General features: G+C 52.2%; 1 protein-coding gene across 1 annotated transcript; it reads right to left on the reverse strand.

The window, feature by feature from the left end:
• LOC135888229 (zinc finger protein 436-like) lies at positions 1–3,598 on the reverse strand (the record flags this gene model as incomplete). The annotated part of the gene is made up of 5 exons (XM_065416038.1): positions 3,565–3,598; positions 2,969–3,100; positions 2,113–2,226; positions 1,498–1,796; positions 1–534 (listed from the first exon to the last, which is right to left on the reverse strand). Coding segments are annotated over exons 1-5 (1,113 nt in total), but the record flags the coding sequence as incomplete, so codon positions are not given.
• Between the last annotated feature and the right edge of the window lie 14,076 nt (positions 3,599–17,674).

A 17,674-nucleotide genomic window follows, 5' to 3' on the forward strand; every position in this document is an offset into this window, starting at 1 on the left:
ACAGTCCAAGCACTTGTGGGGTCTCTCTCCTCTGTGAATTGCCTGATGTTGAACAAGGTCTGAGCTTCTTATGAAACTTTTCCCACAGTCCAAGCACTTGTGGGGTCTCTCTCCTGTGTGGATTGCCTGATGTTTAACAAGGTTTGACTTTCTTATGAAACTTTTCCCACAGTCCAAGCACTTGTGGGGTCTTTCCCCTGTGTGGATTGCCTGATGTTTAACAAGGTTTGACCTTTGTATGAAACTTTTCCCACAGTCCAAGCACTTGTGGGGTCTCTCTCCTCTGTGAATTGCCTGATGTTGAACAAGGTCTGAGCTTCTTATGAAACTTTTCCCACAGTCCAAGCACTTGTGGGGTCTTTCTCCTGTGTGGATTGCCTGATGACGAACTAGGTGTGACCTCTCTATGAAACTTTTCCCACAGTCCAAGCACTTGTGGGGTCTTTCTCCTGTGTGAATTGCCTGATGTTGAACAAGGTTTGACCTTTTTATGAAACTTTTCCCACAGTCCAAGCACTTGTGGGGTCTCTCTCCTGTGTGAATTGCCTGATGTTGAACAAGGTCTGAGATTCTTATGAAACTTTTCCCACAGTCCAAGCACTTGTGGGGTCTTTCTCCTGTGTGGATTGCCTGATGACGAACTAGGTATGACCTCTCTATGTAACTTTTCCCACAGTCCAAGCACTTGTGGGGTTTCTCTCCTGTGTGGACTGCCTGATGTTGAACAAAGTTTGACTTTTTTATGAAACTTTTCCCACAGTCCAAGCACTTGTGGGGTCTCGCTCCTGTGTGGATTGCCTGATGGCGAACTAGTTGTGACCTTGTTATGAAAATTTTCCCACAGTCCAAGCACTTGTGGGCTCTCGCTCCTCTGTGGATTGCCAGATGTTGAACAAGGTTTGACCTCACTGTGAAACTTTTCCCACAGTCCAAGCACTTGTGGGGTCTTTCTCCTGTGTGGATTGCCTGATGTTGAACAAGGTGTGCCCTCTGTATGAAATTTTTCCCACAGTCCAAGCACTTGTGGGGTCTTTCTCCTGTGTGAATTGCCTGATGTTTAACAAGGTTTGACCTTTGTATGAAACTTTTCCCACAGTCCAAGCACTTGTGGGGTCTCTCTCCTGTGTGAATTGCCTGATGTTGAACAAGGTCTGAGCTTCTTATGAAACTTTTCCCACAGTCCAAGCACTTGTGCGGTCTTTCTCCTGTGTGGATTGCCTGATGACGAACTAGGTGTGACCTTTTTATGAAACTTTTCCCACAGTCCAAGCACTTGTGGGGTCTCTCTCCTGTGTGGATTGCCTGATGTCTCATTATTTGTGTCTTCAAAATGAAACATTTCCCCCACTCGAGGGATTGAGAGGGTTTCTCTCCAGTGTGGCTTCTCCCATGGTTATTAAGATCCGAGAGCTTATTGAAGCTTTCTCCATGGTCCAAGCATTGAAGGGGTTTCTCTCCAGTGTAGATTGTCTGATGTGTCACAAGCTGTGATCTCACAATGAATTCTTTCCCACTCTGAGGGTAGTGCCCGGGTGTCTCTTCCTTGGGATTCGTCTGATGCACTCTGGGATCCTTGTCTCCTCCCGCACCGTTAATAGATTCATCCATTTTCTTCCCTGCATGGTTTTCCAGAAGCCTCTCTGACCTGTGCCAACTTCCCCAGGCTTCTTCTTCCTGCTCCAAGCACTGGGAAAAAGTCCCTTCACCTCTTCCCACGAAGGTCCCCTGCAGTTGCACTTCCCCGGGAACTTCCTCATGATGATTCCCCTCCTCATTCTCACTCCCTCGCTCAGCACCTGCTGGGAGAGATACAATCCAGACAGGAGTCATTGTGCTGGGGAGAAAGAGGAATAGCACCGAGGGAAAACCCAACACAAAGACTGAGTAATTGGACTCCACCTCCACATCCCACCCAAACACTCACAGGGAAGGAAAGCTGGGAAGCAAACTCCTGCAGCTAAGAGGCTGGGTGGAATGGCGTGAGCTATATCTGATGACTGCAGCCCTGTCCTGGCTGAGATGAGGAAGAACTGAGGGCGCTTACTCACACCATATTTTGGGATTCTCAACTTCTTCGTTCATTCCCTAGATGGTTTCTGTGTCAGTCCTCACCTGTATGGGTGCATCTCAGAAGCCTTCTTTCCTTGCAGTCCTGGAGATCGGGCACCCACGGCTCTTCCCCTCGTTCCAGCCGGGCGATCAGCTCAGGTTTGGGAAAGGGGAATCCTGTGCAGAGGGTGAAATCAGACCAGATCAGGGTGCGTGGAGCATTGGTGGAGTATTTGTCAGAAAGGACATTCCGTGAGTGGAACCTGTCCCTGCGCTCTGCTGGAGGAACGTGGAATCCAAGAGGATGGGGAAACGGTCACTGAGCCCCTTGTGCAGAGGAAGTTGTCTGGGGAGGTGAGTTGAATTATTACTACACCCTCACTAGGCATTCCCAGGATCTGTGCGCTCTGGGGGCCTTGCTGACTCACACACAGCTCTGCACTTAAACCCCTGCCTCCTTCTAAACCTGCAGAACCCAGAGCCCTCCCCATGGCTGGAGCTATTCCCAAGGAGGGAGGTGAACAGGGCTTGTGTGTGCAGCCGAGAAACAACACAGACAGGACAATGCTGGATTTATGCCCCTTTGAAAGCTGGAGGGGTGGGGATGGTTTAGCTTGTCCATTGGGTTTTGACACCCATGTCCCACTGGAGAGGGCACAGAGATGCAAGTCTCTGTCACATGGCAGCTGTGCATTATGGAACCACTCGCCTCCGATCTAACTGACATGGGAAGAACATGACCAGATTCAGACATGGAGACCCCACGGCTTCTAGTTAGGGTGACCAGACGTCCGATATTATCGGGACAGTCACGATTTTAGGGTATTTGTCCCGTGTTCCGACCTTACATCGGTCAGGATGCTCTATTTCCCGATATCAGGGGACCGTCTGGTGGAGGACGCAAGCCGGCGCCACTCACCTCTTCTTCCTGGGCCTGGGGAAGCACAGCTGAACTCCTGGCGCTCGCCCGCCGGCTGGTAGGAGCCTGCAGAGTGCTGCAGCCCCACTCCCCAGGCACGCACAGAGGCGGCGAGGAGGTCTCCGCTGCGTGCTGCAGGGGCGGGGATTGTAGGCCCCAGCACCCGGCAGAGAGCCCACCCGCCCCCACCCCCCTCGACTCCACCCGCGCGACATTAAGAGTCAGAGGGACGGGACCAGCCTGCTGGATGCTTCCTGGGAGCCGCTCCAGGTAAGGCTAGCACTGCTGGGACTCACCTGGCCCCTGGCGGGTCCCTCTGGCTGGGGGAGGGGCTCTGCGTGCTGTCCCCCTCCCTCTCCGAGGGGGGACGTGGAGAAGGAACGGAGGCAAACTGGTGTGGGGGGTGGGCGGGGCGTGGAGCTGCCGGTGGGTTCTCAGCCCCCATCAATTTTTCCTGTGCTCCGGCGGGTTTTTTTTTTTTTGCTCCACCGCCGGCTTGTGTTTTGGTTTTTTTTGCTCCCCCCCACGTCCCGATATTTCACCTCTGTCATCTAGTCACCCTACTTTTAGTATCTGAGGGAACGGGAATCCCTTACCCAGCGAGGTCACCGTCTCATAGTTCTCCTGCATGACGTCCCTGTAGAGGGCTCTCTGAGCGGGGTCCAGCAGAGCCCCCTGCCCCTGGGTGAAATACACAGCCACCTCCTCGAAGGTCACCGGCATCTGAAAGAAAAAGAGTCCTCCACTCAGCACCTGCTGCCCCAGCCACAATCCCACTAGTCACGTGGGAGGAAGGATAAAGAAATGGAACCTCTGGGAGGGTCAGAGTAGCAGAATCCCACCCCCACCCTTCTCAGAGCAGCCAGGAGGCTTCAGGGGCTGGGGAGAAGGTGAGAGCTCCTTGTCCCCGCCAGCACACGGAGCGGGGCAGGGTCTTTTCATTTCCCACACACCTGCCAACCACAGGCTAATATGGGAAGCAGAGCTCTGAGCCAGGGACAGGAAACCCGACAACTTCCCTTCATAATTCACAGCAGCCTCAGTCTAGTGGGGTCTCCCTCCAGCACTGGGAGCCTTGAAAATGTTCCCAGCCCTGTGCAAGGGGGTTGTATCCTGTTTGAGAAATGGGGGAATGTCCCGTCTCCCCTCCCCCGTCACCAATGGGCCCACTCAGAAAATCAGCAGGTTTATCACACCTTTTCTCCTCCCTGCCCCGGCCCAGGAGGTCCCTGAAAATCCCCTACCTGAGCTGGCTCCATCACAGACATTTCCCTTCCCTGTCTCCTGGAAGACGGGCCCATCTGGAGCAAAACGTGGACGTGATTCCTCAGCCTGTCGGGGCAAGAGGGGTGATGGGGGAGGTTACAGAGACGGCTTCAGTCCATGTCACACCCCGATTCCCCCCAGCCTCTTCAGACCCTCCCAGTAACTGTGTCTCTGAGCCAAATGCTAGAAAAAAAAGCACAACTAAAGGGGCCACTTTGGGGGATTTCCCCACACTGCCGTGTAAACTACTCTGCCTTAGGAGCAGCAGGAGCCCTCTGATGGCATCACCTAAAGAATGAGCCGCCCTGGACTCCCCCAGCAGCCCCCAGGGACAGGCAGGCAGAGGCTGATCCCATTGGCCCATCCACACTCCCTGCCTGCCCAAAGCAGCAGTGACTCCGGTGTGGCTGAGATGTGAATCCTGCCCAGAAATCAGACCAGGGCCCTGGGCCACCCCAAAACTCATGAGACACAGACCCAGGGGAGGTTCTAGGCACCAGCAAAGCAAGCACCTGCTTTGGGCAGCCCATTTGCAGGGGCAGCAGCGGGCAGGGATCCAGCCTGGGAGCTGAGAGCCAACAGGGGGCCCTGGGAGCTGTAGTTCCTTGGTTAGCTCCCTGCCTATAGAGCCAGCCCTGGAGCAGAGAAAGAACTACATTTCCCAGCATTCCCTTGGCCGCTATTAACAGGAAAGGGAGGGGGAGGGAGTATGGTAGCTGAAACCTCATGCTGCAGCTTGTTGTGAAGGGAGAGCTCATTGCTAGAGCGGGGTGGCACTGTGAATGGGGAACAAGTGTGCCCAAAGAGTAGAAGGCTTTGGCCCAGATATTCCCTTCAGAAGACTTCCCCAGACTGGATTAGGGATCCTGGTGTGACCTCACCTTTGTTAGGCCAAAAGTCAAATATTCGCTTATTCAAACCCTTGCTTATTATCCCAGCTGCCCCTCTGGCATGCAAAGGCCTTCCCTTAGCCACGTATACAGGAAATATAGCAGAGGCCTTCCCTTACACGTATATAGGAAATATATGATGAATGGGGAACGAATCGAACAGATGCGTCCTAAATACCCTTGAGAAAGAATGGTGGGGAAGGGGAGTAACAAGTAACAGATGTATCCGGATTACTTCATGAAACTAATTTAAACAATGCATACGTTAGCAGAATTTAAGCACGATACGTTGTTTGTTACAGGGTATAAAACCCCCTGCTTTATGCCTGTGAGGTGTGTCTCTTTCTCTGGCATTAGCCGAGAAAGGCACCCGTTCAGCTGAATGAATAAAAGATCTGGTGACCGTCCTATTGTCTCTCCGTGCCTCCTTGGGGTAATTGGGTAAGCTCCAGGGTGAAACGAGCCCATTTGGCTAACAAAATGGCGACCACGAAGGGACTTCTCTCCCTGGAGGGGGCGCTGACCGGCGGTCGAGGACGACTCTGGAGAGTGGCCACCTCGGGCTGTTGGTTTGCCCAAGCTCCGGGTCGCCACAATCGACCGGGACGGCTGCGCCCCCTCTATAGAGAACTCCAAAGACACGGAAGCGAGACGGTACCAGAAAAAGGGGTGGTCCGACTGCTGGACGCAGCCACTCCGGGCTGTAAGTGCGTTTACCTCCTGGGTTTTGAGGAATAACGCCCCCGAAGTGTGGGTTGGACAGTGGAAGCCCCTTAGGCAGCCTGTGCACAGGAAGGGTATATGAGTGTTAAAAGCTGTGACAGTATTATGAATGTCTTGTTACTGTGTTGTTAAACGAATGAGTAACGTCCAATGAACAATTTAAACTACACCACGAATTCGTGGGCAGTTCTGGACAATTACTGGGACTTGGAACAGCCCCAGGGGCTGCTCTTGTTCCTAGTAGCGGTAATCCTGTTTCTCTTCTTAATGGTGTGTTGGAAACCGAAAATTTAAACAAAAAACTTGTGTGAAAGATGAATGACTGCCACTGACAAGGTCTGAGATATAAGCTGACTCCAGCCGCCCCAAGACTCCTGCGAGGGGAAACCCGGTGACCAGGATATCTTGATTGCAAGGGGGGTCAGCCGAGTCTCGTGACCTAGTGGATATTTGAGTGGAACTAGGTTCCTATCCTTCTCTTTGTTCTGATAAAGGTTGGGTAGAGCATAATGGGGTCCGGACAAAGTGCCTTCTCCGGGACACCCCTGGGATGTATGCTGGATAACTGGGGGGCATTTAGACACCAGGCTGATTATGGTATTGTATTATGTAAAGATAGCCTTGTAAAATTCTGTACTCTGGAGTGGACGATATTTGGGGTGGAGTGGCCAGAGGGGGGAACACTCAAACCAGAAACTGTGCAGGCTGTGCATAACATTGTAACATGAGATGGGCATTGGGATCAGTATCCTTACACAGACATCTGGCAGGACCTTGTGGCTAATCCTCCCCCATGCCTACAGGAATGCAGAGCACGAAGTATTAAAATCTTAATGACCCGTAACCCTGTTAGGAAACCCTGTCCCCCTGTTAAGAAATCTTGTCCACCGGCTGTGATTCCTTGTGTTCCTGATCCTATGCCCCCTCCCCCTTTGTATCCAGGCCTCCCGGTCCTGGCAGCCTCAATTGACAGCCCCCGTTCTTCCCCTGAGGGTAATGATCAGGGCCCCTCTAATCAGGAGCCCCCTCCGATCTCCGTAAGCTCTTCCGTGTCTGATTACACTAGGAGCAAAACGGGTCAGGCAGCAATTCACCTCAGCCCCGCAATAACTCCCAAAAGGAAAGTGTGGAAATTGGCATCTAATTATCCACCTGGGGACAATCGACTAACCCTTAATAGCTCCTCAGACACGAATGAGGGAAATTTGACACTCCAAATGCCCTTAAGGGAGACCGTGACCTCAGACGGTCAACTCACTATGCTTTATGTTCCTTTTACTACCAGTGACTTATATAATTGGAAGCACCAGAACCCCCCGTTTTCGGAAGATCCCGCCCCGCTAACAGCAGTATTTGAAACTTTAATCTCGGCCCATAATCCTACTTGGGGCGATATGAGAGTTGTTCTAAATACCCTACTTACTGCTGAGGAGAGGCGTTTAGTCCTCTCAAAGGCCCGTGAGGGACTTAGAGAAAGGGGAAGTAGCTCGGATGAAATAGCCGGACTGCTCCCTGAAAATAGGCCCGAGTGGAAGCATGAAGATGAAGGGAGTCGAAAGAAGCATCGCGACTACGCCACAGCCATAGTAGAGGGGATGAAGCGCTGTATAAGAAAAACACCAAATTGGGCCAAACTGTATAATATTCGACAGGAAAAGAGTGAAAAGAGTGAAATCAGCTGCCTTTTATGAGCGCCCGTGTAACACCTGTAAGAGGTACACAGACCTCAATCCGGAGGATGCCAATGGAAAGCGGGTATTGATTCCCCTCTTCATTGGACAATCCTATGAGGACATCAGGAAAAAGTTGCAAAAATTGGATGGGGCATCGGGGAAGAATATAGAGGAGCTCTTAGAGATTGCAATGAAGGTTTATGATCGCAGGGACGATGAGGAACGAAAGAAAGGGGCCCGCGTTTTGGCGCTGGCCCTAAGGGAAGGATATGAGGAGAAGGGGGGCAGGGTTAAAGGACGGCTGGGGCCACCGAGTAAGGGAAAGGGCCCCCGTTTGGGTCGAAATCAGTGCGCGATCTGTAAGGAAGAGGGACACTGGAAAAACAAATGCCCCCGGCGACATGCCAAGGGAAAAGAGTACAAAGAAAGAGTCCTGCCCTCCCCCATCTACTACCACAGTACAGGATGCTCAGGGGAGGGATCTTCCCCTTAGGGGGGCCGGGGGACCCAGCGGCCCCTCCTGGCAGCACAAGCTGCCAGCCTGGATCCCACGGTAAAAATTAAAGTGGAGGGCCGCCCAATTGATGCCCTGATCGATACTGGGGCCACCCTTAGCCTGCTCCCCCTCAACAAGGCTCCCCGGGGTAGAGCTTGGGGACGTACCCTTGTGCAAGGGATAGAGGGACAAACCACAGCCTTAGAGAAAACTCTCCCTCTCCTAGTAAAAGTCGGGGATCGACAGATTTCTCACCAGTTTGTTTGCAGTCCTTCCTGTCCCATTGCACTACTTGGACGAGATATCCTTACTAAGCTGCAGGCAGAAATCTCGTTCAATAGCGGGAATATGGAGGTTAAAATTCCTAAACAACAAATTTCTAATTACCAGATGGCTCTCATAAGTGCTGGAAATCACTCCCTGGAATGCCCGGAGAGTGATGGAAGCCAGCTGCCGGGGGTTAACCTAGAGGTTTGGGCAGAAGAGGGAGGGGTAGCACGAGCTCGGAATGCTTCGCCGGTGCACATCTCCCTTAAGGAGGGAAGCAGCCCGGCCCGAATTCGACAATACCCCCTTAAGTTAACCACTCGGATCGGGTTAAAACCTCTGATTCAAAAATTCTTGCAGTGCGGGTGGCTAAGAGAAGGCACATCTTCATACAATACTCCGATAATAGGAGTGCCCAAACCCAATGGACAATATCGATTAGTGCAGGACCTAAGACAGATCAACAAGTTAATAGAAGCCCCCTACCCAGTTGTCCCGAATCCTCATATGATTCTGGGTCACGTACCTAAAAACCACAGCTGGTTCTCGGTTATAGATTTAAAAGACGCCTTCTTCTCCATTCCCCTTGATTTAGAATCTCAAAAGTTGTTTGCCTTTGAATGGGAGGACCCAGACACCCACTACAAGGCCCAATATCTTTGGACCGTTGTCCCACAGGGACTTACCTGTGCACCTGAGATTTTTGGCAGCCAACTAAAGAGGGATCTCGCCCCATTCCTGGCTAGCCATCCTGCGTGCAACATAGTTCAGTACTGTGATGATCTGCTCTTAAGTACTGAGACAGAGGCAGCCTGCAAGAAGCAAACTATAGAGCTCCTTAATTACCTTGGGGCACAAGGATATAAGGTTTCAAAGGAAAAAGCTCAATTAGTTAAGCAGCAGGTCACCTTCCTTGGGTATCACCTCTGCCAAGGGAGTCGCAGCTTGGGTAAGGAAAGAATCCAGGTTATACTTGATAGCCCTCAGCCCCGGAACCCCCGAGAGCTAAGGGCATTTCTGGGACTGACTGGCTTCTGTCGACTCTGGATCCCTGACTATGGGGGAAAAGCCAGACCATTGTATGAGTCTCTAACTAAGGAAGGTCTGCTCCATTGGACATGGACCAGGGAAATGGAAAAAGCATTTCGAGAGCTTAAAGAAGCCTTGGTTCAACCGCCCGCTCTGGCCCTCCCAGATCCCCGGAAGCCATTCTCCCTATACGTCCATGAGAGAGGAGGGGTAGCAGCTGGAGTCCTGTGCCAGAGGTCAGGACCGACCTGGCGGCCAATTGGATACTATTCAAAGGTCCTGGACCCTGTCGCCAAGGGGTGGCCTGCCTGTTTACGGGCCGTAGCAGCAACCGCCCTCCTCGTTCAGGAAACCGAAAAGTTAACCCTGGGGGGGGATACTGAAGTTGTGGTCCCCCACGGGGTGCCTCAAATACTGGGAACAGGTGCTGGGGAAAAGCATCTAAATCCTAGTCGACATTCCAGATATGAAGTAGGGCTCCTGCTAGCCCCTAATTTAACCTTTAAGACAGTCAGTTCCCTTAACCCGGCCACCTTGTTGCCTGATCCCCAGGACTCCCATGAGGCTAGCCTCACTCATGACTGTATTGAGGTCTTGCAACAGGAAACCAAACCCCGACCTGACCTTTCGGACTTACCCTGGCCCGATCCTGATGTCGAGGGATATGTTGACGGGTCTAGCTATGTGGTAAATGGCAAGCGATTTACTGGGGCGGCCGTAGTAATTAAGGATAGGGGGATATACAAGTTTAAACTCAGCCCTAACCTGTCTGCCCAAGGGGCGGAGCTGGTAGCCCTTATCGAAGCCCTCCGATTGGGAGCCGGAAAAACCCTTAACCTATATACCAACAGTCGATATGCCTACATGGTGGTGCATGCACACAGGACCCTGTGGAAGGAAAGAGGATTCATTACGGCCTCAGGTCAAAAGATTGCACATGGGAGCCTCATTAAAACGCTCCTTGAGGCCCTGATGCTTCCTCTCCGGGTCGCCGTGATACATGTGCGTGCCCACGGGAAGGCCCCGGAAGCCGAACAGCGAAGATATAATCAATTGGCTGATCAGGCTGCGAAAGAGGCCGCCCACAATGGGGCCTCATGGCTTCTCATGGTTCAAGACACTAAAGCTAAAACCCCTCCTCCCCAATATACAGCCGAGGAAATAGGTCATGCTCAGGCTGCAGGAGGCCGACAGGTCTCCTCTGGATGGTGGAGATTGCCTGGAGGAGAGATTTTTGTCCCCAGGCCAGTACTCCAGGAAATTCTCCGACTCTTACATAAAGAGGGACATATGGGGTCTGGGGCAATGGTTGATTTGGCCACCAGATCCCTTAAGGGGCTGGGTATGCATATGGAAGCCCAGAGAATTGTTAATAATTGTCCTGTCTGTCAACGAACAACCAGAAGGGGTGCGGCCCTCCTGCCCCAATGGGAGGTCGACCATGGGCTATGTTCCCTTTCCAAAGATGGCAAGTTGACTTCGCTGAGATGCCCCCTTGCAGGGGCTTTAAATACCTGCTCGTATTTGTTGATCAACTTACCGGGTGGGTGGAGTGTTACCCCAGCCGGCATTGTCAGGCCCGGGCTGTTACCAAAGCCCTGCTACATGCGATACTTCCTCGCTTCCACCTTCCCGAGGTAATTGAGTCTGATCAGGGAAGCCACTTTACCTCACAAGTGGTCCAACAGGTGTCCCAGGCTCTCGGTATACAATGGAAGCTACATACGCCCTGGAGACCGCAAAGCTCGGGTCAGGTAGAAAGGATGAACAGGACTCTCAAAGATACCCTTACTAAGATATGCACAGAATCAAGCCTAAAATGGCTCGATGCCCTACCACTCGCTCTTACCCGCATTCGAAGGGCCCCGCGTAAGGGTCTTAGGCTTTCGCCCTTTGAACTGGTCTTTGGGTTTCCCCCCCGAATATTAATCCCTGGATTCCGGGAGGATGTAACCTGGGAAGTGGGAAATGACTCTCTATGGAAACAGGTTTCCGGGTTGCAATCTGTTTTGTTACAGCTGCATCGATACGCGGCGCCTTTTCAGACCCTTCCCTTGGACCAGCCCGTGCACTCGTTCCAGATCGGTGACCAGGTCCTTGTCAAGAAGTGGAAGCGCGACCCCCTCACGCCAAGGTGGGACGGCCCACACACTGTTTCGCTCATCAGCCAGGCCGCAGTTAAAATCCTCGGGAGCGACAAATGGACGCACCACACGCGGGTTAAGCGGTTCCTGAGCTCTGACCTGGACACCAACCCTTCGGAAGAGGCCATCAGCCCTCTGCCCGCCCCGGCTTCGGAGGCCCGGGGTGGTACAGGCAAAGACTCCATCTGGGAATACCAGGGACTAGACGGATTGAAAGGACTGTTTAAAAGAAAATGATAATGAATTTATTATTGATACTTTTGCTTATGCATTCCCATCCCTCCTATGGTTGGGAAAATAAGTTTATACAACTAGGGGAAACAATAGCAAAATCCTTTAACCTTAGTAACTGTTGGGTTTGTGGAGGTCCAGGGGATTGGAACGAGTGGCCTTGGGTAGCCCAGCCAGTGCAAGCTAAATGGTGGATCAGTAATTTAAGTATAGTCCGCGATGGCACAGGTGTTTGGACTGAGGATAGTAACCCTTGGCGACTCTACTCTTCTGGAGTGGGGATCCTTTGTCTCAATCGAACAAAACAAGAGGGGGTATATGTGGGAGAAAGTCAATGTGACTGGACTCTGTCTCTAGGATTTGACTGCTATGATCACCCTAGTTGCCATACGTATGACTGTTCTAAATATCAAGGACGATGGAATCAGACTCACGTGAAACTTACTAATAATAACTGGGTAGAATGTTTCTACCAACAACATACCGGCGAAGGGTGTAAGGCCGTGGGACAAGATGGGTTCTTTGATGCCCTCTTTTTAAGTTGCCAGCGAGATAATACCACCAGTAAGGACCACGTGGTACGCTGGTATCAGTGGGCATGGCAACACTCGAATGGAACTCGGGTAACCCATTTTAAACATTTTTGGTCTACCACTAATAGCCCTAAATTTGGGTGTAATTGTGCCTGGAGGGAAGGGGCCGGGGCATGGAAATGTGACTACTGTAACCCTGACGGTACATCAATTGTATTAGGGGGGGCCCCTAGAAACGGGTAGCCCTTTGTATTATGAAGAACCAGGCCCCGAAGACTACCCCGAGGCCTGGGATGGCCCCTTTGCGAAGGGAGCATGGGCCCTCAAAGGCCACTATTGGATATGTGGGCAGCACGCTTATCGAAGATTGCCTCCAAATTGGTCAGGGATATGCTACGTGGGATATATCAGACCCTTGTTCTTTTTATTACCCCAATTACAGGGGAATAAATTGGGGATCAAGGTTTATGATGACTTGATTAGGGAAAGGCGGTCCGTTGATTCCGCATTGACCGCCCGAAGCTTCCAGACGTGGGGAGCTCAAGAATGGCCTCCTGAGAGAATTATAAAACATTATGGGCCAGCCACGTGGAATCCAAATGAATGGATCTCAGGGGCAAGGGAGCCCATTTACAATTTAAATCGGATAATCAGGCTGCAAGCCATTTTAGAAATAATAACTAATCAGACGGCTGCAGCTCTTGATCTTTTGGCCGATCAATCCACCCAGATGAGGAATGTGATCTACCAGCACCACCTAGTTCTCGATTATTTGCTGGCAGAGGAAGGGAGAATATGTGCAAAACTAAATGAATCTAATTGCTGTTTACAAATAGATGATAATGGAAAAGCGATAAAACAGCTAACTAAAGAAATGAGGTTAGCCCATGTCCCGGTCCAGACATGGGGTGGGTGGAATATGGACTGGTTCACGTCCTGGCTACCGCGATTGGGATGGCTCCGAGAAGGCTTCCTCCTCTTTGTACTCTTTATTACTACCTTATTAATCCTGGCTTGCTTTGCTCCTTGCATAGTTGCATTAATCCGACGAATGGCTAATCAAGTTATACACCAACGAATGATGGCGCTATACCTGCCAGTAAAGGCCGAAGATTGGGGGCCATAAGGCTCTCAAAATGCTTTTGAGGGGGGAGAATCTTGTTAGGCCAAAAGTCAAATATTCGCTTATTCCAACCCTTGCTTATTATCCCAGCTGCCCCTCTGGCATGCAAAGGCCTTCCCTTAGCCACGTATACAGGAAATATAGCAGAGGCCTTCCCTTACACGTATATAGGAAATATATGATGAATGGGGAATGGGGAACGAATCGAACAGATGCGTCCTAAATACCCTTGAGAAAGAATGGTGGGGAAGGGGAGTAACAAGTAACAGATGTATCCGGATTACTTCATGAAACTAATTTAAACAATGCATACGTTAGCAGAATTTAAGCACGACACATTGTTTGTTACAGGGTATAAAACCCCCTGCTTTATGCCTGTGAGGTGTGTCTCTTTCTCTGGCATTAGCCGAGAAAGGCACCCGTTCAGCTGAATGAATAAAAGATCTGGTGACCGTCCTATTGTCTCTCCGTACCTCCTTGGGGTAATTGGGTAAGCTCCAGGGTGAAACGAGCCCATTTGGCTAACACCTTGCAGCCCGCAAAGAAGGAATTGAGTGGCCTAAATGGACAGTGCCCCTCTCTATCTGAAACCTAGCAAGGGAGGTATGTGGATCCCACTAGAATTTAAAATGAAAAGTAAGGGAGGGGAGGCTCTGCTAGAGGACCTGGGCAGCTTTAGATACAGTATCAGGCAGTTAGAAGGATTTCCACATCTGAGCCATGGAAGCAGAAATTGACTTTTCCTTTCCAGATTGAGCTAATATTCAGAAAGGGAATCTAGCACCTGCCTTCCAGATTTGAACACCTCAAAATTCAGGAGTGCTCAAGCTCAATTTGGGCACCTGTTACTTCAATTCTCCCAAATCAAATATACTGATCCACTGTAATTTGCTGTAGAAAAAGTATGATAAAATTGAGCAAGAAATTCTTCTCAGTGGATTTTAGGACTGGAATTGCTATTTTCAACAGCCATTGCCTTTTTTTTTAGTTTTATTTGTTTGAAAGGAAGACAGTGATATCACATTGGCAAATTCCCCATAGAAACAAAGAGTGGAACAAAAGAATAATAAAGGCACCTCAACTTTTCCTCATTTATGGAGTACAGGCGTATAATATGCATCCAGATATCCTCCAATCACACAAGCTGAAAATGGTTCCACTTTACTGCAGTTCTGTAACCCTATGGGAACCAATCCTGTCTGTGTTCTGTGCACATCCAAAATTCCTGCTGTATGACCCGTCCTGGGAGCAAGTTACCAGTGACCCAGGGCTGGGGCGGAAGGAGGGTGCAGGTGGAGGGGGGGGAGAACCCAGGGCTGGGGCGGCAGGGGGTGTGTGGGTGGGGGGGCACTGGTGGGGAGGAAGAGGGGAGCCCAGAACTGGAGTGGCAGGGGGTGCGGGTGGGGGGGGAGAGCCCAGAGCTCGGGCCGCATGCGGTGAGGGGGGAGAGCCCAGGGCTGGGGTGGCAGGGGGGTCCGGGTCGGGGGAGGCCAGGAGCTGGGGCGGCACGGGGTGCGGGGGGGGGAGAGCCCAGGGCTGGGGCAGCAGAAGGGTGCAGGGGGGGGAGCCCAGGGCTCTGGGGTGGGGGCAGCCACATTTTTTTTTGCTTGGGGCGGCAAAAAACATAGAGCCGGCCCTGCACAGACCCAACCAGCACGGATGTGTCTGACAATAACACACTGGGAGCAGGGTGTGGGTTTTTGCCTCTGTCCACCGCCAGTCTCCCCACACACACCCTTCCCTCGCAGTGCCCCCACTCACATCTTTCCCCATACCAGCCTCGCTCCCCTCAGCCCCACAATCCCCCCATCCCTCCATCCTCTCTTCAGTGCACCCCAGCCCCCATCACAGCCTGCCCCCCGCTTCCCCAGCACCCGCCTCCTCCCCCTGCAGCCCGGGTGAGCTGGGGGTGGGGGCGGGTTTCTCTTACCTTCCCTCCGAGCGGGGCCCCCCTGGGGCAGGGGCCGGGGCCGGGCCGGGAAGGGGCCTGGCCAGGCTGGGGGCTCTGCCCTGGGAGAGGCTCCTGGGGAGCAGCGGGAAGGGCCCTGCTGGAGATTCCCCTCTCCCGGCTGCAGCCAGGGCTCCGGGCTCCCAGCACCAGCCGCCGGGGCTCGGGGATCTCGCCATGAGCCAGAGTCACCGCAGCGGCTGCGAGTCACTTCTTGCTGCCGGGCCTGAGCCCAGCGATCGCTCCCCCCAGAGCCGCCTCCCAGCTGCTCCTGGGTCCTAGCGATCAACCCATCGCGCTGCAGCATCTCTGTGTCCGGCTCCTGTTACACTCACAGGCTCTACGGTCAGAAGGGCCCATCATGAGCATCTAGCCCAGGGGTTCTCACGACCAAATTTGGTGGCCTCAGAGTGTGGCCTGCAACTCTTACTAGTGGCCGCTGTGACAGTTTCCCCTATAATCCTAACTAACTTTACGAGAAACCAATAAATATGCAGAGAGGTAAGAGGGGGAAACGGTCTTACTATTGTGGGGAACTTTTCTGGCTTATACACCACCCTGATAGTATGGAATAGCAAAAGGAGCTGAGTCCTCGTTCCCACTCCCTTTACCTGGAGACCTGCCTGACCTCCAGGACTCCCCTTCCACTTCGGTGTCTGAAACCCTGACAAGGCTGGCCCCAAGATTGCTGCGGGGTCTTCATCCCCAATTTTGTTGCGATCACTCAGGACAGAGGCTAGGGTGTCGTATCCCCACTCGGGGGTGCTCTCTTCACTCCAGACGCATCCCTGATGTCGCCACTCAGCATCGCATTGAGTTCAGAAAAAATACGATTTATTAAACAGCAAGTAATAAAAAAAATTAAGGAAAAAATGGGAAAGGGGAATGGAAAACATGATGTCATCCCACGCTGCCCAGGGTCCCCCCTCGCTCTCCCCAGCTGCTCACCACACCCAGCTCCAGACTGCTCCAGACCCAGCTTCCCTCTGCATCAGTGCTTCTGCTGCTCTGCCTCCAACCCAGCTCTGGCTGCTCCTCTCCCCTTAGCTCTGCCCTTCTCTGGCAGGCAGCTCCAGCTCAGACAGAGAATTGGCAACTGACTCCCTCATTGGCCTGCCTGCCCTGTCAACGAGGTTGACCTAGTGCCTTGGCCTCTCTCCATTCGCCCTAGGGACTAGTCTGAGGGTTTTCATTTCTCATTGGCCCTTCCTGTCTTTTGGTACTGGGAGAAGCTAACCAAAAAACCCACACTAAGTTTCAGTAAGGGGCCAACAGTCATGGGGTCAGGCAACTTCATAGTGTGTGCGAGCTCCAAATCATCCTTCAGGTGAATTATAAATTTCTTTGTTTCCCCTTTCTTCTTATTGGTGATGGACGGCCAGATGAGAGTTTTCTAACACCCACAGTCGGTCCTTTGTCATCTCTGAGGAGTTTGCGTGGGACAATCCCCAGAACTATGACATATTTCAGTAACAAAAACTTTGACATATGTCTGGGTCTTTATGGACAGATCCCCGTCTTTGAGCCTGCTGAGCGGGTTTTGCCATAACAGCAAATGTCCGGGGGTGTTTGCAGAGCACAACCGCTGAAGCACAGAAACATCCCTGATTAGTCACCTTCCCAACTAGCCAATTGCCCTGCATCCATAGCTGATTGATTGCTGCCAGATCCCGCCCACCCAGGTCCAGACTCCCAGCCCTGGGTGAGGGAGGGCATCCCGCAGGTCGGCGCTGACTGACAGCTGCTGCCAGCGCCCTGTCACTGTGACAGTGGCCAACACTGCCCTCACCTCATGAGTACCCCCACAGCACCCCCTCCAGCACCCCTAACTCTACACCCCCTGTCAGCTGCCACCCCCCATTAGTGTCCTCTTTTGGGGCACCTGGCATATGGTCAGCCTAGCAACAAACATACATTGAAATCTCACCATTCTACATGCACTGGTGTCACACGCCTTTCAACGGCACAATATTCAGCAGATCATGAGTTTACCAATGATCCCTCACCAGGCACACTTTGCACACAAAATATCATAACCATACACAAGTGGCGAACATGGGGTGCAGAGGTTATCACAAGAGGGATCCGTGTGGGGCGAGTGGGGCAAAGAAACTCTCTGTCATCCCAACGCAGGACATGGTGGGACATGGGGAGGGCGGGACCTGCTGGCTATCGAGGGCCGTGAAGGCAGGCAGGGAGAGGAGCCCCTCTGCAGGCTTGGCCCAGGTCCACTGGAGTGGCTGGGGAGAGGAACCCCTCCCTCACCAGGATTTCAACCATTTCCACCCCACCATCGACCTCAGCCTGGACCAGTCCACACAAGAGATCCTGGACACCACAGCAAATAAGTGATGGTCACATAAACACCACCCTATACCGGAAA

The sequence above is a fragment of the Emys orbicularis genome, chromosome 13, assembly GCF_028017835.1.
Source record: "Emys orbicularis isolate rEmyOrb1 chromosome 13, rEmyOrb1.hap1, whole genome shotgun sequence".
NCBI lineage: Eukaryota > Metazoa > Chordata > Testudines > Emydidae > Emys > Emys orbicularis.